Source organism: Hyperolius riggenbachi, chromosome 2, assembly GCF_040937935.1.
Source record: "Hyperolius riggenbachi isolate aHypRig1 chromosome 2, aHypRig1.pri, whole genome shotgun sequence".
NCBI lineage: Eukaryota > Metazoa > Chordata > Amphibia > Anura > Hyperoliidae > Hyperolius > Hyperolius riggenbachi.
The window spans coordinates 70992487-71014744 of record NC_090647.1 but is presented as its reverse complement, the minus strand read 5'-3'; the positions used below and the strand labels follow the sequence as shown (position 1 = coordinate 71014744).

The 22258-nt window shown below is 41.9% G+C and overlaps 1 protein-coding gene across 6 annotated transcripts in view; it reads right to left on the bottom strand.

Moving 5' to 3' along the window:
• The window catches only part of LOC137545543 (hydroperoxide isomerase ALOXE3-like), an 87185-nt gene that overhangs the window by 52104 nt on the left and 12823 nt on the right, over positions 1-22258 (bottom strand). For 2 of the 6 annotated variants that reach the window (XM_068266895.1, XM_068266901.1), the window contains exons 1-2: positions 5184-5221; positions 2123-2301 (exon numbers count right to left, since the gene is read on the bottom strand). In XM_068266895.1, coding sequence (XP_068122996.1) covers positions 2123-2269 — 147 coding nt within the window. In that variant the 5' untranslated portion in view covers positions 2270-2301; positions 5184-5221. Of the gene's footprint in view, positions 1-2122; positions 2302-3556; positions 3717-3746; positions 3796-5183; positions 5223-20963; positions 21100-22258 lie in introns of those variants that run through there. The other 4 variants (XM_068266898.1, XM_068266896.1, XM_068266897.1 and 1 more) reach the window with 4 other exon arrangements.

The following is a 22258-nucleotide window of genomic DNA, read 5'->3' as shown; positions in this document are numbered from 1 at the left end:
GTTGCCAGCGGTTCAGACATTAATGGCTGTGTGTTGAGTTATTATGACGGCACAGCAGGTTTTTTTTTTTTTCAAATAAGTTTTATTGAGTTTTGCATAAACAAACATACATTGATAAACAATCAACATCCAAACCCCTCCCTCCCCTCCCCCCCACCAGTCCCCCCACCCCTCGGCACAGCAGGTTTACACTGTTATAGAAGCTGTACATTAACTTTTTTTACATTTTATCAAAGTGTCATATTTTTAGTGTTGTCCCATGAAAAGATGTAATAAAATATTTACATAAATGTGAGAGGTGTACTCACTTTTGTGAGATACTGTATACACTTGTACAGCTACCAGGCAGAAACAGTAGCAGGCACAGGTTAGATTTTTAAAAGGAGAGGCGTCCCTGAGTATAGCTCCCAACTGCCCCTCTTTTGTAGGGACAGTCCCTCTTTTGGAGTCACGTCACCCCGTCCCATTTTCTTCCTCATTTGTCCCTCTTTCAGGACTCATGTACAGATCTGTGTTAATATATGTATTTTTCTACTTAAAAATGTGTTTAACTGACTCTAAACTTTATTCCTATCAATTAAATTGATATATTTCTTATTATCAAATGTTAAAATAAAAAAAAACGAATGATGATATAAAGGACCAGTGTGGTTTGAGCGCATATTCCCAGCGGGGCGTTGTGTTGTAATGCGACGTTAAAGTCACAATGCAACATTACAACGCAATGCAAAAAAAGGTGGTAACGCACATGAATGCTGCGTTACCGTGGCATACAGTAGATACAGTGGAGCCTACAGTCAATGAAAAGTATGCCTCTCTGTATATATTTAACATCTGCGTTTAGAGGTGAGTTACCATAACGCAACATTCACAACGAGAAGTTATTGTCACACTGTGAATGTCGCATCGGCTTAACAGTAGCAGTATTCAACTAATTTGGTCAAATACTGCTCTCTCTGCCGCTCTAAGGGCCGATGGGCCACTCTATACTGTGCACACATGAAAGTGCACTCACGCGTGCGCAGTATGGAGCCGCCTGTCTTCGAGAGGACTCGGCTCCCAAAGACTTCCGAAGTCCCCCGCGGTGGGAGATCCAAACGGGTGGCTGGGGTTGTGCAGTGCTTAAAGGGAACCAGAGACGAAGCACCCTCATGTATTTTACCATATATATCAGTGGGAACTTAAGAGAAAACACCTACCATGCTTTCTGTTTCATTCTGCACTGCACAGCTTGTTTCTTATCAGACCTGATAAAATTCCCGACTGAGCATTCATTCTGGCTTTGCTATAATTACTAAGCTATAATAATTCCTGAGCAGAGCCAGCAGGGGGCAGGCTTGGGCTTGAAAAGACATGAGAGAACACAGACTGAGCTATAAATATTCCTGAGCAGAGCCAGACTGAATGCTTAGTCGGGGATTTTATCAGGGCTGATTAGAAGCTAGCTGTGCAGTGCAGAATGAAACAGAAAGCAAGGTAGGTGTTTTCTCTAATGTTCCCACTGATATATATGGTAAAATACATGAGAGTGCTTCGTCTCTGGTTCCCTTTAATGGTGGGGACCGGGAGAGGAGCAGGAAGGCTCTATAGGACCCAGAGCCTTCCCTTTCCATGGGTAAGTATCTGGCTGATTTTTATTTTTTTTTACTGATTCCCATTGACTTTAAAGCTACAAATGCTAGCTTTTCGCTGTCTGATACAATTGTTTGTTATTGGGGGATCATTAACAATCATTTCGGGAGACAGTAATTGAGTGTCTCTACAAGTCTCTGCAAGTCTTCAAGTCTTACTAAGTTTTGCTGAGATTGTGAAATGATTTTGGGCAAAAAGAAACAATATTTAGATCCACTTTTATCTCCGATGCAGTATTCTCTATTTACATTATGCAGGTGAGTAGTAAAAACTGTGAAATATCTAGACGTTAGGGTTAGGGTTTAGTATTCACCAAATAGACAGTAGATTGGATTTATTATTTTCTTGGAGGATAGTTATCCTTGAAACATGCCAAACCATAATGAGATTTGCTGAAAAGTTAATTAGCCGTTTCTTTAGAAGTCAAGCCTGGTTGTTCAGAATACCAGGTAACTGGCAGTAATGTAACAGTTATAAATGAGATACTCACAGCTCCAGCCTGAAAGTTGCTCCAGTGCCGGGGCAGCTGGTGTTTGTCACTCTCCCCCTGCACACCGACGAGGACAACAGAGACATTGTCACAGGTGCCAGCAGACAGGTCCGTTCCTGTAGCTATCTGCAGCTTGTAGGTTCCCATGTTCTATCAGGGCAAACTTTGTGAAAGTGGCTCTGTAAGAAACAAGAGGAGCTCTAAAAGACGAGCAAGAAATACCTTGCACTAAACAGAAGGAAAAGATAATGCAGGTGTTCTCAAGCTGGTTGGGGTCACTTTAGGATGCAGCTACCAGAGGCTCCTACTCCACAATAGGTGCAATGATATTACAAATCAGACCTTAGCAATTGCAATAGTTCAAAGCAATCTGAATTTTAACCATTGCAAGTGTGGAGGTCTTGTTTGAAATATCTTGCACTGTTACCAGGAGCGTAACTAGAAATCACTGGGCCCCCCCTGTGAAACTTCAGATGCCCTCCCCCCCCAAAAAAAAACTTGGAAGAGGTAAGTCCGCTTTTCCTGCCTGCTGCCACTGCTGCCATTGGTGGAGTGGGGAGCGCTGAAGGGGGAGCCCAAGGTGAGGGAGTCTGGCCCCCCTAACCACTGTGTGCCCACTGCTCCTCCTTCCTTTGCTGCGGCCCCTCCTGCCCCTAAAATTGGCCCTGAAGCGCCCCAGAGCCAGGAACCCCACCTCAGGCTTCTCCCCTTCAGAGCCCCCCTGTGCCTGCCTCCCTTGCAGGAGCTATTGTTACGCCCCTGACTGTTACACCGTTCTTTTTTCCCTTATAGCATTGAATTTTTTGCTCACATAGACAAATCAGTATATATAACGCTGCCATCTTCAGAACGGTGACTAATCTCTTTTGAAAAATTAGGAGAGTTTTGGATAAGGATGGAATGAATTTCAAGTAGCTTGCTCTACCCGATTACCCTGCTCTCCTCTCCACTACCATTGCCTGCCTCTCATTCTAGACTTCTGATCTGATTTATGTGCAAAACTTGTGCTATGTAACGTAAATAGAACTGTATTGCACTGGTTTGTTCTTTTGAAACTATGTTTTGGGCACTTTAAGGGAAGCACTACATATAGGTCAGCTCTTTTAATCAGGTTTTATTCCCACACAGGAGGGAGATATGGTAGAAATTTTGTGGGTCCTGTTTTAAGCTATGCTCTGATTTTCCTGGTTGGGTGTGCCTTGATTGTGAGAACTGCAGGCGCCCATTTTTCATCTTCTATCTTTTCGTAATTGAGGTGTTCTTTGTAGGGGCAGAAAGTAGGTAAAGGGAGGGCTTTCTAATTTATGGTCACTCACTCGCCCTCTATACTCTTCAGAGATGAAACTGTAACTAATAGGAACCTCGACTGTCAAGCCAAGTATACAAATGTTAGGAAGCCTTCATAGACGGTTTTGACCTTTTATGGTTATGAACCTTTTTGTTCAATGATTTCACTGAGAAGATATAACACGTGTATCTATATACTCATGGACAGGTTTCCATCATTTAGTGGCAAGACTAAAGAAGCAAAGCAAGAACAGTGATTCTTCACCAGATCTATGCTGTGATTGACCTGGCGGTGGAAACCATACGGTTATGTAGTATTAATATATGATCTTCATACCAGGACTTCTGCGCTCTCCAGGTGCAAGCAAAATCTGGATTCAGGATTTCTATGGGGAAATACATGCAAATCACAAAACACATGCATATATAGGAACACACAAATAAAATACACATAATGGCCTCTATTCATAAAACTTTACCGCAAGTTTACCGCTCAAAACAGCTGACTTTCCCGACCATTTAGCAAAGTGGGCATTTATAAAGCTGTTTCCGCATGAAAAGTTACAATTCCCCAGCAGAGCGAGAAATTTCCGCGTTGTGCGGTGTTATTCTAGATTGATCTAGAAAAAGTAACAAAATGTCAATTCATAAATATTAGAGTAAGCGGTGTGCGGACGGGGAATACCGCTTCCTCGGATGTAGCGAGAAGCGTGCGGAAAACATACAAGTGAATGGGACAGACCTCCCAAGCAGCAGCAGAGAGAGCAGCGCACGGAGGGACTCTGCCGGCTTCAGCGTTTCCGCAAGCCTACTGACAGCCTACCACCAGCCTACAGCGGGAAATCTCCGCTCTGCTATCGCAACTGGCAACATTTTATGAATGACCGCCCAGAAGTCTAAAATACCGATGCTGTATTTTTCCTCCACGATTTTTTCCGCCCACACATGTTATGAATAGAGGCTATAGTGGGAAAAGGCACTAATTTGCACATGTTGATCTCCGGTCCTTGAGAACCAGATCCATGCCAGTGTTTAGGGTGGACAGAAAAATGGAGAAAGGTGTTCTACTTGATGAACCACGCCTTTCCTGATTCAGTCCCATCAATTAATTTGAGCGAAGGCAAAATGTGTGAGGACCTCAGGCCTTGAGGACTGGAGATCCACATTCCAGCCCTAACCGTTAAAACACTTTTTTGGGCCCATATGCAATTCACTTTTTCTCCTGAGTTTTTTCCTAGGTGATTTTTTTAACTTTGTCAATAAAACGCCAATTTAGCCACCAGAAAACAAGAAAATACTCAAAATTATTTTGTCTGGACTTTATTTCACCTACTTTTCTGTACTTTTTTCAGTTGAAAAGCGCTGGAAAGTTATTTTAAATAGAAGATGAAAATCTATCTCCCAGGAGAAAAAGTGGAATGCATATGGGCCCCTGTGTTAATAGAGAAGCATTCCCCCTTTTTATTAAACAGGGTACACTGAGGCAATATAAAGCTACTTTTTAAATGTATCCTCTGAGAAAATTCATTTCAGTTGCTGTAGATATTCTCTGAGGTAAAGCATAGCATATCACTGATGTAGGATATGGTTAAGTCAAAATATTCACTGAGGCAAGATAAACCAACATCCCCTTTATGGTACCAGAAGCACCAGTATATCAGGGCTCAGCTGAGAGGATGGTGATTCCTAAGATGACAACTTAAATATGATAGCCTTTCAGGTTAAATGAGATAAATAGACCGGCCTCAGTAACACAGCTATTCAATTATCTCACCACCTCTTCAACACAGACGTGCTCTCCTTCAATGTTCTCACAAACAATCTCTAAGTGCAGCCCTGGCCTCCTTTTATAGTTGCATCCTCTACCTTGATTGACTCTACCCAGAGCAATTGCCTTAGAGTCACTTGACAGTTCTAGGTTTAAAAAAAATGTTTGCATAGAGTGTATCTTTACCCAGCCGAAAAGTAAAGATAAACATTAAGTAACTTAAGGACCGAACCCCCTCCCTCTGCGTATGTATTGTAACCCTTTTGGTGTGTTTGGCGCAGGGTGAAGCGAATGATGGCTCAGCCTGCGGCCCCTGAAATTCCCGGCGGCGTTAATTAGGGGTCATGCGATCACTGTCACCCGAACGATCCTTGTGTGGACCATGAACTATAGCATTGCAGCTATAGGGGCGCCTTACCCAGTTGCTATGCAGCCAAGAAGACCTGCTTTGGCCCCCCTCCCCCTCCGCCAAAACACCATAGCATTAATTCGTTGTTTTTTTTACATTAAAATGCTTTATTAAAATACGTGTAAATCATCTTACCAAAAACATTGAAGAAACATAACGAGGCAATATAATACGTCAAACAGTACTAAAAATACATTATAGAACATATAATCCAGTCTTTTACATTAAAACTGAGAAGTTTTGAATCAGGATGATACCATTGATTGGCTAAAAGAAAAAACGGAAGCTTTTAGCTAATCTGCATTCTTCAGACTCAATTCCTCACATTTGTAAATTAAAATTGATAGTAGTAAAAATGTTCCTGTACCGTGTTAGCCAAACAATATATGTAGGTAGAAAAAAACAAAGGCTTGTAAAAGTAATACCTTTTAATGGCTAACTGATAAAGTTAAATAATGCAAGCTTTCTGGGATCTAGTCCCCTTCTTCAGGCATATTTCTAGATGTTAGCTGTAGTAAAACACTGATTTTTTTCTACCTACATAAATTAAAATTGGAAATCCAACCATAGCATTCTTGAACATACATTACAGTGGGATGCGAAAATTTGGGCAACCTTGTTAATCGTCATGATTTTCCTGTATAAATCGTTGATTGTTACGATAAAAATGTCACACAGTGATATTTGAGAAGTGAAATGAAGCTTATTGGATATACAGAAAGTGCGCAATAATTGTTTAAATAAAATTAGGCAGGTGCATAAATTTGGGCACTGTTGTCATTTTATTGATTCCAAAACCTTTAGAACTAATTACTGGAACTCAAATTGGCTTGGTAAGCTCAGTGACCCCTGACCTACATACACAGGTGAATCCACTTATAAGAAAGAGTATTTAACGGTGTCAATTGTAAGTTTCCCTCCTCTTTTAATTTTCTCTGAAGAGTAGCAACATGGGGGTCTCAAAACAACTCTCAAATGACCTGAACACAAAGATTGTTCGCCATCATGGTTTAGGATAGGGATACAGAAAGCGGTCTAAGATATTTCAGCTGTCTGTTTCCACGGTTAGGAACATACTGAGGCAATGGAAGACCACATGCTCAGTTCAAGTTATGGCTCGAAGTGGCAGACCATGAAAAATCTCAGATAAACAGAAGAGACGAATGGTAAGAACAGTCAGAGGCAACCCACAGACAAGCACCAAAGACCTGCAACATCATCTTGCTGCAGATGGAGTCAGTGTGCATCGTTCAACCATTCAGCGCACTTTACACAAGGAGTTGCTGATGCAGAGGAAGCTTTTTCTCCGCCCACAGCACAAACAGAGCCGCTTGAGGTATGCTAAAGCACATTTGGACAAGCCAGCTTCATTTTGGAATAAGGTGCTGTGGACTGCTGAAACTAAAATTGAGTTATTTGGGCATAACACAGAGCGTTATGCATGGAGGGAAAACAACACAGCATTCCAAGAAAAACACCTGCTACCTACAGTAAAATATGGTGGTGGTTCCATCATGCTGTGGGGCTGTGTGGCCAGTGCAGAGACTGGGATCTTGTCAAAGTTGAGGGTTGCATGGATTTCACTCAGTATCAGCAGATTCTGGAGACCAATGTCCAGGAATCAGTGACAAAGCTGAAGCTGCCCCAGGGCTGGATCTTTTAACATGAGAACAACCCTAACACTGCTCAAAATCCACTAAGGCATTAATGCAGAGGAACAAGTACAACGTTCTGGAATGGCCATCTCAGTCCCCAGACCTGAATTTAAATAAAAATCTGTGGTGTGAGTTAAAGAGAGCTGTCCATGCTCAGAAGCCATCAAACCTGAATGAACTAGAGATGTTTTGTAATGAGTAATGGTCCAAAATACCTTCAACCAGAATCCAGACTCTAATTAGAACCTACAGGAAGCGTTTAGAGGCTGTAATTTCTGCAAAAGGAGGATCTACTAAATATTGATTTCATTTATTTAATTTTGTTTGAACAATTATTGCACACTTTCTGTAAATCCAACAAACTTCATTTCACTTCTTAAATATCACTGTGTGTGTCTACAATATGATATATTTAACTGACATTCTTAATCATACAACCAACGATTTTTACAGGAGAATCATGACGTTTAACAAGGTTGCCCAAACTTTCACATCCCACTGTATCATCTAGTATGGATTGCTTTTTACCATGATCAAAACAACAATTACAGACTACATTTATAAAGAAAAAAGGATGCATAGATTGGGTTTATTCCCTTCCAACTCAACTCATAACAACAGACTGGTTGGTGGCCGACACTTTAAAATCAACCGAAGAATGTATTGTTCTGTCCTATCTTGGGCAGTGAGTATAATCTCCTCCATCAACCCAAGTTGGAGGATTTTTTTGGTCTCCAGAAAGCTGGAAGAGTTGCCTGAGCAGCATTCATCGGATGGATCAGCAATGAACATTTATAACGATTAAGAGATTGATAGAACATAGCAGATAATGCTCAGGTATAAAGATAAGGTTATTGAAATGATCTCCATGATCCATCTTTGAACATCTTGGCAGAAACTAGGTAGTCAGCTGTAGGCAGGACCAAAATTGGTGCAACAACTTGCCCAATGAGGTAAGATTTTTTTATCCCCCTTAACATAAAATCTCAAATCCTAGGATTAGATGGGAGAGATCAATCGTGCAGGAAGGGAGGATCAATTCCTGGCAGAAAGTCTGGGTTTTTGCTTGATAGGTGTTAAAGTGGAGGGTATTGCAGACAACTATTTGTGTTGGCTCAGTGGCCCACATGCAATTACCTTCTTCTCCTGAGTTATCTCCTAGGATAAAGGAGAATTTTCACCTTCTCTTTAAAATAACTTTTCAGCATTTTACAACTGAAAAAGTAGAGTACCCAAAAGTTGGTGAAAAAGTACTATTAAAATTATATTGAGTATTTTCTTCCTTGCTGGTGGTGTAAAAAGCATTTTATGATGAGGCGTGAAAATATAACATAGGAGAAAACTCAGGAGAAAAACTGAATTGCCTATGGACCAGTGAGTGAAAAGCTTTATGAGTGATGCATTTGGGATGGGTAATTATTAGTTTCAGCCAGGGGAAGACATCTAGTGGGGTTTTCTTAAAAGAATGTAGAACAATGACCCAGAGCTTTGGTGGGGTAGGTGAGCACCATTCAAATAACCTGTTCAGTGATAATGTTTTAGGGCATACTTCTGAAATCGGCGCCGGTAGACTTGGGCGCCGGACACAGCTGGTATATGGCTGATCCTGCTTCTGCACAAGTCCGGGCCGTGTTAATTACTATTCCCCCTCCAGGCTGCCATGGATAGTGGGGAATGATATAATTCGGATTCCAGCGATTGTTGGAGGCCGAATTATTGTGTTTTTTAAGCAACTTCGGCTCAGTCTTCTGATGGAGCCGACGTTACTCACTGAGCGGTGTGATGTGATTCCTCTTATAGTCTATGGTGGCGCCGGCTGCGCCCAGATCTAGCAGCGCTGAAAAGCATTGCTCCATGTTTTAGGACTTGCCTACTCCCCCCTGAGTTTAGTTTACTTATTTCAAAAACCTGCTCCCATCTCTGGCGTAACTAGGTCTGATTCAAGCTTTGATATAACTGAGACATAGACTGGGAAGTCCCCTGATTAGGCCACAGACTTTAATGATTTTCTTAATAAAGCTGCATAGTTTCCAAAAACATTGGTGCAAACAGGTAATTTTTGCATGTGTTGCTGTATAAACTGATAAAGTCTTGTGCCAGGGTCTACCTTATTTTGCTTGAACCAGTTCAGGTCCAAACCAGGTATAAGACTGGAGTTTAGTGAAAGTGTGGACACTGAACATAAGCTGTGTCAAGGGCTTTTAATTACCTGTATATTGCTAATGTGAACAGCCTGAGCCAGGCGTTTTAGAGTATCTGGCTTACACATTGCACATCGAACGCTATGTTGGGTTTACGGCTTGCCTTGAAGATCGATTTTTTTGCTAAAATTAGCTGGGATCTTCTGTATTCTTCTCCATTATTTTTTTCTTAAAGGGGAACTTCAGCCTAAACAAACCTACTGTCATTAAGTTACATTAGTTATGCTAATTAGAATAGATAGGTAATATAATTTTTTACCCACCCTGTTTTAAAAGAACAGGCAAATGTTTGTGATTCATGGGGGCTGCCATCTTTGTCATGGGGGCAGCCATCTTTTTGGTTGAAAGGAGGTGACAAGGAGCAGGAGACACAGTTCCAACTGTCCTGTGTCCTGATTACCCCTCCCAGCTGCACACGCTAGGCTTCAAATGTCAAATTCAAAATGTAAAAAAAAAAATTTTGCACCAAAACAGCAGAACGAAAGCAACAACATCAGAAATCCCATCATGCTTTGCACAGCATCAGGGGAAAAAAGCCCGGGCAGTTTTCTTCTGTGCAGCTAAAAATGAGGCTTGGATAAGAGAAACAAAGTTCTGATGCTGTGAAACTGTTAAAGAAACACCAAGCCTTTTCAGTTCTGCTGAGACGACTTTTAGTCCGGAGGTTCACTTTAAAGAGGAGCTCTTAGGTATAGGGTCTCAGAGAAAAAAAACACATATATCAGTAGCTAAATATTGGCTGTACTTACATTACATATGCATTTCACTGTCCACGTTTGGATTTCACAGAATTTTTATATAGGATTGCAGAGAATGATGCTCCTGACAGCTCATGGCAGGTTCCATGTTTGTCTGTCTTGTATGAAGCCAATTGTGATGTAATATCCTCCCTGCTTCCTGATGATTCGACTCACAAAAAAGATTCTAATGGACAACACTACTGTGCAGTGAATATTAATTCGCCATGTGGCTAGGAACAATAGTGGACTCATGCAGTATACTCTAATGGAACATATGCCGTGATTTTTCAGTGCTGTGAGCTGGGCTGAGTTACAAGCTGCTGTAACTTGAGCCTGTAACTTCTCACTAGCAGGGGAGGGGAGGACCCAAAGTGGGAAGAAGCAGCCCCAGAATGCCTTTGCAGTATATTATGCGGCCTCTCGTACTTTTAAGAGCTTGGGAATAACAGCCTTTCTGTTTAGCACACATCAAAAGTATGAGAGATTTTTAACTTCAGTATTGCCTTTTTGGCTTCCTTCTAAACTGTTTAACACAGGAGAATAGAGGTTTGAGAGGGAACCAGAAAAGCTCTATGAGATCCAGTGTCTTTCCTCTCCATAGGTGTGTATCTGACTTCTGACATTCACTTCAATATCTCTTTAAAGAGTAACTGTCAGGCTGCAAAAGCTAATTTCATACAATACAATACAATAACATTTGTAAAGCGCTTTACAAATGTTATTGTATTGTATTGTATTAAATTAGCTTTTGCAGCCTGACAGTTACTCTTTAAAGAGATATTGAAGTGAATGTCAAAAGTCAGATACACACCTATGGAGAGGAAAGGCACTGGATCTCATAGAGCTTTTCTGGTTCCCTCTCAGTGTCCTTGTTCCAGTGCTGTCCCCCATTCGAATATGCCGCCTTCTGGAGCCCTCGTGTTCCTGAGTGCCTCCCAAGACGTGGCTCTATACTGCGCATCTGCGAGTGCACGCAGGAGTCGCCCGTCTTCAAAAGCACTCAGGGAGCCTTCCAAGGATCCCAAAAAGGGGTAGTTAACCAGTTGGTTGGATACCTGCAATGAGGGTGACAACGCTGGAAAGTGGACACTGAGAGATTTTTTTTAGCTCACTTTAGTGTTACTTTAAGGTGGACCTGAACTCTTGCACAGCACAGAGAAATGTACCCTATCTGTATCTAGAGAGTTTAATGTGTCTAATTCCCCCTCATCTGTGAATAACCACAAGTGTAATTTGATTTCTCAGATATGTCAGCTCAGGAATTTCGGCAGAGCAGCTAATTTGTAAACACAGGATTTTAAACCTTTGCCTGCTTCCACGAAAGCAGGAATTAGACACACTGCAGAGTTATTGCCGAATTCGTATCAGCTGTAACAAAGAAATGTTTTTATTTAAAGTTGCTATGTTGGTTATCTTTAAGAGCAGATAGGAAGTTCTGAGTTCAGCTCCACTTTAAGCGCTGATGAAATTCACTTACTTATACAGCCAGTCTTGTTACAAAGACGAGTTAAATGAAACAGCTAATTAGTTTCTGTATGCATTTACACACCAATATTAGTACATCTCTTGTAAAACACTATTGCATGTTGCAAAACAGGATTGTGCGTTCTCTCCTGGAGGCAGGAGACTGGAACAGGCAAGTGAGGGCATTTACTTTAGCATCAAGCAAAAATTAAGATATAAATGTATCAGATATGACACTAATGCTTAACCCATCACTCCTTATAAAAACAAACTAAAACACTAACTTCACTTGACATTAAAGAGACTCTGTAACAAAATGTTCAGCCTTATTTCTTCTATCCTATAAGTTCCTATACTTGTTCTAATGTGGTCTGAATTACTGCAGCCTTTTCTAGTTGCACTGTCTCTGTAATATATTTAATATTTTCTTTGTCAAGCTTTGTCGACCCAGGGAGGAATGGGCTGCCTCTGTTGTAATGAATACAAGTTATGCACGCCCCCTGCGGGCTCTGTGTGCTTTATTTACTCCTCACTCTCTGCTCTCAGTTTCAGCTTGTCTGTGATGTAGTTTGGGAGGCTGAAGGGGGAGGGAGCTGCCTGTCACATGCTGAGAAACTGTGAAAATCCCAGACTTTTATTACATAATTCACTATGTAATAAAAGTGTAGTATACTGTGACATTATATATATATATATATATATATATATATATGAAATCGGATGTGTGTGTGTATGTGTGTGTATGTGCCGCGATCACGCGAAAACGGCTTGACCGATTTGAACGAAACATGGTATACAGATCCCTTACTACCTGGGATGATATGTTCTGGGGGTCTCGCGGCCCCCCTGCACACCTGGGCGGAGCTACAAACAGCAAATAAGATTCCAACCATTCAAGTAAATGGAAAAAATGTAAAAGGATGTCCCCTCACTTGGCACAGTTGGTCACTTGGTGACCGAGGTAACAAATCCAGGAAAAGTGGGCGGAGCATAAAACAGCCAATCAAATTTCAGCCGTTCATTTTAAATGGGGAAATGTAAACTGCAGCCATTCTTAGACTGTTAATCGTAGGGTTCTCAAACCTGGCACACTGGGTCACTGGGTGAATGTGATTAAGATTCAAGAAATTGGGTGGAGCCTACAACAGCCAATCAAAATTCACCTGTTGATTTTCAAGGGGAATATTTAAACTGCTGCTAGTCTTACACTTTTAATGGCAGAGGCTTCAAACTTGCTACAGTCGGTCATTGGGTGACTGGGGTCCAAATTCACTAAAGGGGCGGGGCCACATACAGCCAATCAGATTTCCTTGGTGGATAAACTGCTTCCATTCACACATTTTTGATGCCAGGAACCTGAAAGCTCACAAACTTGGTCATTGAGTGACTGTGTGTCAAGTTTACAAAAAGTGGGAGGAGCCAAAACAACTTTTACTGGGAAAATATAAACTGCAGCCATTCTTACACCGTTAATGGCAGAGTTCTCAAACTATGCACAGTTGGTCATTGGGTGACAGATTAAGATTTTGGAAGGTGGGTGGAGCCTACAACAGCCAATAAAAATTCACCTTTTGATTTTCAATGGGAATATTTAATCTGCTACCATTCTCTTATACTGGTAAAAACAGATGCCTCAAACCTGGTACAGTTGGTCACTGGGTGACTAGGGTCCAAATTCAGGAAGGGGGCAGAGCCACAAACAGCCTTATTTGTTTATTTTTCAATGGGAATATACAAAATATTGATAATAAGGACCCCAAAGCTGATAAACTTGATAATTGAGTGACTGTATGTCAAGGTTAGAAAAAGTGGGCGGTGCCAACAACTTCATTTTTTACATCGCAGGGTTCCCAAACTTTACAAAATTGGCCACTGGGTGACTGGGATGAATATTCAGAAATGTGGGTGGAGCCTACAACAGCCAATCAAAATGTACCTATTGATTTTCAAGGGGAATATTCAAATTGCTACCATTCTTACACTGTTAGTGGCAGAGGCCTCAAACCTGATACAGTCAGTCATTGGGTGACTGGGGTCCAAATTCACTAAAGGGGTGGAGCCACAAACAGCCAATCATATTTGTTAGATTGATTTCAGCCATTCTGTTATTGGCAGGGTTCTCTGGTGCCGCAGCCGCTGCTCTAGTCTGGATCAGACCAGAGTAGTGGCAAATCAGCCACTGGGTGACTGGGACTAATATTCAGAAAAGTGGGTGGAGCCTACAGCAGTCAATCAAAATTCATCTTTTGATTTTCAAGGGGAATATTTACATTGCTGCCATTCATGCACTCTTAATGGCAGAGGCCTAACATCTGCTACAGTCAGTCACTGGGAGACTGGGGTTTAAATTCTGAAGGGAGCGCGCCAAAAACAGCCAATCAGATTTGTTTAATTTCAATGGTAAAATGCAACTTATTGATGCCAAAGACCCCAAAGCTCATAAACTTGGTCATTAAGTGACTGTATGTCAAGATTAGAAATAGTGGGCGGAGCCAAAAACAACTTTTTACATGGGGAAATGTAAACTGCAGCTTTTCTCACTGAGGCGCTACACCTGCTATTGCTGGATTTCTGTTTTGTCCCCACGTTTATTGCCTGATAAAGCGGGCTCGGCTTGCGAAACGCGTTGCACTTTTGAGGTACTATATAATAAATGTGATTGCTACTTTTCAGACAGTCTTTCGTGTCTGCTTTATGGAGGCAAGTCCACCACTTCCTCCTTGCAAATTTTAAATGTTATCCACTTTTATTCTGCTGGCGCCTCTGTTCTCCTACTGCAGCTTTTCTTACACTGTTAATGGCAGGGTTCTTAAACTTCACACAGTTGGAAAAGTAGGTGGCGCCTACAAGAGCCAATCAAAATTCACCTATTGATTTTCAAGGAGAATATTGAAACTGCAGCCATTCTCAACCTGTTAATAGCAGAGGCCTCAAACCTGCTACAGTCGGTCTTAAGTGTTTGGGGTTCAAATTCAGTAAAAGCTAAAAACAGCCAGATTTCTTTGCTGGATAAACTGCTTACATTAGCACAATTTTGATGCCAGGAACCCAAAAGCTCACAAACTTGGTCATTGAGTAGTGACTGTGTGTCAAGGTTACAAAAAGTGGGTCGAGTTAAAAACAGATTTTTCTGGGAAATTGTAAACTGCAGCCCTTCTTCACTGTTAATGGCAGAGTTCTCAAACTTAGCATAGCTGGTTACTGGGGTTACTGGGTGACTGGGATTAATATTCAGAAAAGTGGGTGGAGCCTAAAATGCCAATCAAAAATCACATGTCACTTTTCAAGGAGAATATTAAAATTGCTGCCTTCTTTCACTGTTAATGGCACAAGCCTCAAACCTGGTACAGTCGGTCATTGGGTCACTGAGGTTCAAATTCAGAAAAGGGGACAGAGCCACAAACAGTGAATCAGATTTGTTTCATTTCATGACAAAATACAAATTATTGATGCCAAGGACCCCAAAACTCACAAACTTGGGCATTGATTAGTGACTTTGTGTCCAGGTTACAAAAAGTGGGCGGAACCAAAAACAAATTTCACTGGGAAAGTGTAAACTGCAGCCCTTCTTACACTGTTTATTTCAGGGTTCCCAATCTTTGCCCAGATGGTCACTGGGTGACTGAGATTAATATTCAGGGAAGTGGGTGGAGCCTATAATGGCCAATCAAAATTCACCTGTTGATTTTCAAGTGGAATATTTAAATTGCTGCCATTTTTACACTGTTAATAGCAGATGCCTCAAACCTGCTACAGTTGGTCATTGGGTGACTGGGGTTCAAATGCTGGAGAGGGGTGGAGCCACAAACAGCCAATCAGATTTGTTTCATTTCAATGCAGACTATTGATACCAAAGACCGCAAAGCTCACAAACTCGGTCAGTGAAAAATTGTGTGTTAGGGTTAGAAAAAGTAGGCGGAGCCAGCACCAGCCAAATTCATACACGGGCAACCAGCTAGTACATATATATATATAGATAGATAGATAGATAGATAGATAGATAGATAGATGGATAGATAGATAGATATACAGTACAGACCAAAAGTTTGGACACACCTTCTCATTCAAAGAGTTTTCTTTATTTTAATGACTATGAACATTGTAGATTCACACTGAAGGCATCCAAACTATGAATTAACACATGTGGAAGTATAGTGCATAACCAAAAAGTGTGAAACAACTGAAAATATGTCATATTCTAGGTTCTTCAAAGTAGCCACCTTTTGCTTTGATTACTGCTTTGCAAACTCTTGGCATTCTCTTGATGAGCTTCAAGAGGTAGTCACCTGAAATGGTCTTCCAACAGTCTTGAAGGAGTTCCCATAGATGCTTAGCACTTGTTGGCACTTTTGTCTTCACTCTGCGGTCCAGCTCACCCCAAACCATCTCGATTGGGTTCAGTTCTGGCGACTGTGAAAGGCCAGGTCATCTGGCGCAGCACCCCATCACTCTCCTTCCTGGTCAAATAGCCCTTACACAGCCTGGAGGTGTGTTTGGGGTCATTGTCCTGTTGAAAAATAAATGATGGTCCATGTAAACGCAAACCGGATGGAATAGCATGCCGCTGCAAGATGCTGTGCTAGCCATGCTGGTTCAGTATGCCTTCAATGTTGAATAAATCCCCAACCGTGTCACCAGCAAAGCACCCCCACACCATCACACCTCCTCCTCCATGCTTCACGGTGGGAACCAGGCATGTAGAGTCCACCCGTTCACCTTTTCTGCGTCACACAAAGACATGGTGGGTGGTTGGAACCAAAGATCTCAAATTTGGACTCCTCAGACCAAAGCACTGATTTCCACTGGTCTGATGTCCATTCCTTGTGTTCTTTAGCCCAAACAAGTCTCTTCTGCTTGCTGCCTGTCCTTAGCAGTGGTTTCCTAGCAGATATTCTACCATGAAGGCCTGATTCACACAGTCTCTTCTTAACAGTTGTTCTAGAGATGTGTCTGCTGCTAGAACTCTGTGTGGCATTGACCTGGTCGCTAATCTGAGCTGCTGTTAACCTGTGATTTCTGAGGCTGGTGACTCGGATGAACTTATCCTCCGCAGCAGAGGTGACTCTTGGTGTTCCTTTCCTGGGGTGATCCACATGTGAGCCAGTTTCTTTGTAGCGTTTGATGGTTTTTGAGACGGCACTTGGGACACTTTCAAAGTTTTCCCAATTTTTTGGACTGACTGACCGTCATTTCTTAAAGTATTGATGGCCACTCGTTTTTCTTTACTTAGCTGCTTTTTTCTTGCCATAATACATTTGTATTGCATTGTATTGCATTGTAGAATTTCTAACAGTCTATTCATTAGGGCCATCAGCTGTGTATCCACCTGATCAAACCCCATTTATAAGGCAAGAAATCACACTTATTAAACCTGACAGGGCACACCTGTGAAGTGAAAACCATTTCAGGTGACTAACTCTTGAAGCTCATCAAGAGAATGCCAAGAGTGTGCAAAGCAGTAATCAAAGCAAAAGGTGACTACTTTGAAGAACCTAGAATATAACATATTTTCAGTTGTTTCACACTTTTTGGTTATGCACTATACTTCCACATGTGTTAATTCATAGTTTGGATGCCTTCAGTGTGAATCTACAATGTTCATTGTCATGAAAATAAGGAAAACTCTTTAAATGAGAAGGTGTGTCCAATCTTTTGGTCTGTGCTGTGTATATATATATATATATATATATATATATATATATACACACAGTGGGTTGCAAAAGTATTCGGCCCCCTTGAAGTTTTCCACATTTTGTCACATTACTGCCACAAACATGCATCAATTTCATTGGAATTCCACATGAAAGACCAACACAAAGTGGTGTACACATGAGAAGTGGAACGAAAATCGATTCCAAACATTTTTTACAAATAAATAACTGCAAAGTGGTGTGTGCGTAATTATTCAGCCCCCTTTGATCTGAGTGCAGCCAGTTGCCTATAGACATTGCCTGATGAGTACTAATGACTAAATAGAGGGCACCTGTGTGTAATCTAATGTCAGTACAAATACAGATGCTCTGTGAGGGCCTCAGAGGTTGTCTAAGTGAATATTGGGAGCAACAACACCGTGAAGTCCAAAGAACACACAAGACAGGTCAGGGATCAAGTTATTGAGAAATAGTGAAGGGCAGGCAATGCATACACAATCAGGCAGAGGAGAGTAAGGGAGGTTTTAAAAATTTTTAAAATTATAAGCTTGTAAATAGTGATGGACGCAAATTGAAAAAATGCACCTTTATTTCTAAATAAAATATTGGCGCCATGAATTGTGATAGGGACGTAATTTAAATGGTGTAATAAGCGGGACAAATGGGCACATAAAATGCATGGGTTTTAATTACTGTAGCATGTATTAATTTTAAACTATAATGGCCAAAAACTGAGAAATAATGATTTTTTTCCATTTCTATCTTAATCTTCCTGTTAAAATGTATTTACAGTAAAGTGTCTCTTAGCAAAATGTACTACCTAAAGAAAGCCTAATTAGTGGTGGAAAAAACGAGATATAGATCAATTAATTTTGATAAGTAGCGATAAAGTTATTAGCGAATGAATGGGAGGTGAACATTGCTCGGATGCATAAGATTTTCGAAGCTGTAGGCTAAAGTGGTTAAAGAATAATAAAAAATATATAAATATTTTTTTTTTTGCATGAGGTAAATCACCGAACATGACATTTTTACCAACCAGGTCTTAGTGAATTGAAGCCTAAGTGTTAGGCTCGGTTCACACTGGCTTAAAAATTGATGATTTAGCGCACTGTTAGAGAACGGATGAAAATGGATGCGAATGGATCTTGACCAATGGATTTGTTCACATCGGTCTGGTCGAACAGATCCGCAAGTTTGGGCCTGTAGCCATTTTTCGGGATCGAGGAATGCATCGCATTGACTGCACGCTAACGGAATGGAGGGTCACAGATGGAAAACTGATGCCTTTAAAAACTGATCCATTCTACGGATCAGTTTTAACACCGATCAGTTTAACGTCCATGCTAGTGTGAAATGTAGTCACACACTGTTAAAGCCTTACTTAAAGTGGATCTGAGATAAACTTTTACTCATTGCATAATTGTGTTCCTTTCATATAGTGTATAGGGCATTTCTCAAGACAAATACTTTTTTTGTTTTGTTTTAATACTCTAATTACCTATAAACTAAACAAGCCTCACCCACAGCTTCTCCAGAGAGTCTTGGCACTCTGTGTCTTAGTAGCAAGTGCTTATAAGAGCTCAGTCTGGGTAGGAGGAGGTTACTAGCCAGAGATTTCAGAGGCAAAGGGGAGGAGGGAGGAGGAGTGAAGTTTTTACAGGCTGAGAGATACATATCAACTTGCCTGTTTGTAATGTGACAAACAGAACATGGCTGCTCTCATTGTATCACAGGAATAAATAATCATAAACTGTTGAAGCCTTTTGCAGCTAGATTTGCTGTGTAAACTATCTAAACTTTAGATAAGTTATAAAGACAAGTTACTTGTTATAGTTAGTTTTTCATCTCAAATCCACTTTAAGTCACATTCAGAAATGAGTTTAACTTACCTGAGGCTTCTTACAGCCCCCTGGAGTCATCCCGCGTCCCTTCGAGACCCTCCAGCGAGCAGCGGTGACCCCTGCAAAGCTGTCTGGTTACCACCAATCGGTGGGAGTGCTCTGCATATGCGCATTAGCAATTTCCATATACTGCTCATGTGCGCATTGAGGAGGAGCGTGGCTGGCCAGCTTTGCAGGGGTCGCCACTGCTTCCCCTGGGGACTTGGATGGACATTGTGGGAACAGGATCACTCCAGGGAGCTGGAAGAAGCCCCAGGTAAGCTAACCTTTTCACGACTAGCCTCCAGGGGGGGGGGGGGGGGGCTTAAGGACAAGGGAATTTTTCTACATGGGAAGGGGGGGGGCGTTTAGATAGCCAGGCAGAGGTTTCCCCAGTATAGATAGCTAGTCATGGGTGTCCCCAGTGTAGATTGGTGTCCCCAGTATAGCCAGCAGCCTTTACTCACCTTTTTGGGTTCTGCGATGAGCAGCTGTACCACCCCTCCGCTTTGGCCAAAATCCCTGCTCGCACTGCCTCTAAGTTCGGTGTCCCGGCTTGATGACGTCATCAAGCAGGGACCTGACATTAGAGGCAGGATGCCAGGCAGAGCGGAGGGGAGCGACGATCGCCCGAGGGAACATCAGGAAGGTGAGTCCCGGTCCACTTCTTCCCTTCCTACCCCCGCTGCTAACACTAATCACTACAATCGGCCGGCGATAGTAGTGATCACGTGATCAGGAGTTAATCTCTATGGCTTCTGATCAGTGAGGGGAGATATCAGCTGTCATATGACAGCTTAATCTCCCCTCTTGGGTGCGCACGATTGTGTCAGGAGTGGGTAAAGCAGGTGGCGTAAATCCTACACCGCATCAGGCTTAGGCAGACACAAGTGCGGCATAGGATTTACTACCAACGGTCCCCAGGAGGTTAAACTTATTTTTTATTTTGCCATCAGGTTTTGTTTAAAGGGGATCTGTGGGGGGGGGGGGGGTGCTGAGGATAAAAACCACCACTTACCTGGGGGTTGTATCAGTCCCCTGTAGCTGTAATGTCCCACGCCGTCCTCCTTCGATCCGCCATTCTCCGCCGCCGGCCCCGGTCTAGCACGGCATGCCATACAACTGCAGCTGCGCGGCCCTGGCCTGCTTGCTCCCGCCCGCATCATCGGAAGCTTACTGCGCAGGCGCGGTACAAGAAAACTTTGTACTGCGCCTGCGCAGTTAGCTTTCGATGACGCGAGCAAGAGCACGCATTATTTGTCTTGACAGACGAACGGCGGATGGGAGGAGGACGGAGTAGGACATTACTGCTACAGGGGTCTGATAGAAGCCCCAGGTAAGTGGAGTTTTTTTCCTCAGCCCAACACAGAACCCCTTTAAGGCAAACAGCGAATAAAATGTGATATCAAGTAGATCCGACCCTGCAGGATTTGTTTAGCATCAATAAACAATATTTGTGCATGACTTAGCACATGACATGACAGTATTTGTGCATGATTCAGCACATGCACAGAATGCTCCCGGCCACGGTGAGGAGGTACGTGGCCAGCGAGCTTTGCGGGGGTCGGCACTGCTTGCCCTACGGACTCGGACGGATGTTGTGGGCTCCACTGCAGGGGGCTGCAAGAAGCCCCAGGTAAGTTAAACTCATTTTTTATTTTTCCTTAAAGTGGAATATAACCTAGTATTTCTTCTTTGCTCTAAAAGATTATTTACAGCATATAATATACTAACACAATGTTTTTTTTTTTTTTTTTTAGTAAAACAGCATTTAAAGGCTTACATCACAGGACTGACTTTTTCTCCTGCAGGGGCTGCCGCATCCAAACTGGTGATTAGCTTATCTTCTGTATACATTCTTTACTTGATACAATTAAGTAAACATTCTCTGGCTGTGCAGAAACTTATGCTAATGAGTCCTGGAGTGAAACACAGGTCAGAAATCACTGATGGCTGCATTTAAAACAGAATTACAACAGTTATAAATAAAATGCACCAGCAGCTTTCAAAGTAAATAAACTGAACTTTGGGAAGTTATAATTTATAAATGAATTATAATACTTGTGCACAAAAGCAAATATGATAATTGTATGGGTTATAAAAAGTAGGAAAACACATTTTTGTTGAATATTTTGTCAGAGTTTTAAACCGCTTTAATATTTCCTTTAAGGCATGTTAAAGCAAATAAAATGTGATATCAAGTAGATCAGACCCTGCAGGATTTGCTCAGCATCAATAAGCAACATTTGTGCATGACTTAGCACATGACTATCAGCTGGCGGTTCATAAGACACTGACAGGTTTCGTTGACACAACACAATAATTCCGTTCCTCCTTTTTAATAGGAAACCGAGTTGTAAAAAAATTGAAACGCTGGATACCTACCTAAGAGGAAGGAATGCCCAGACAGCTCATGGTGACCCAGAACCACTCAGAAGGTGTAAAGAGCTGAAAGTGTCCAAAAAGCCCTCTATTAAAAAGCAGTGCTAAAGATAATTTTGCTTTCTTAAAACAGAAAGCATTTTTGGAGGTGTTGGTTACAGCTGCCCTGCCAGCTGCAATGCCTGATGTAAATGATGCCCCGCACAAAAGTGCTCTCAGAAGAGGGGCTGCTACTCTTGGAAGGAGAGCAACATGAAAGTTGGCCTAGCGGTGCTAAAAGTCCAGCCTTGATTAGTGGGGTTACATGCTGCAATTCAGCTGCATCTAAAAGGACAACCGTAGGGAGAGGTATGCGGAGGCTGCCATATTTATTTCCTTTTAAGCAATACCAGTTGCCTGGCAGTCCTGCTGATCCTCTGCCTCTAATACTTTTAGCCATAGACCCTAAACAAGCATGCAGCAGATCCGTTGTTTCTGACATTATTATCAGATCTGACAAGATTAGCTGCATGCTTGTTTCTGGTGTTATTTAGACACTATTGCAGACACATAAATCAGCTGGGCTGCCAAGCACCTGTCATTGTTTAAAAGGAAATAAATATGGCAGCCTCCAGGTACCTCTTGCTACAGTTGTCCTTTAATTGCACCCAAAAGACGCTTGTGGTCCAACAGATGTTGAACTTCCTAACAAGCACA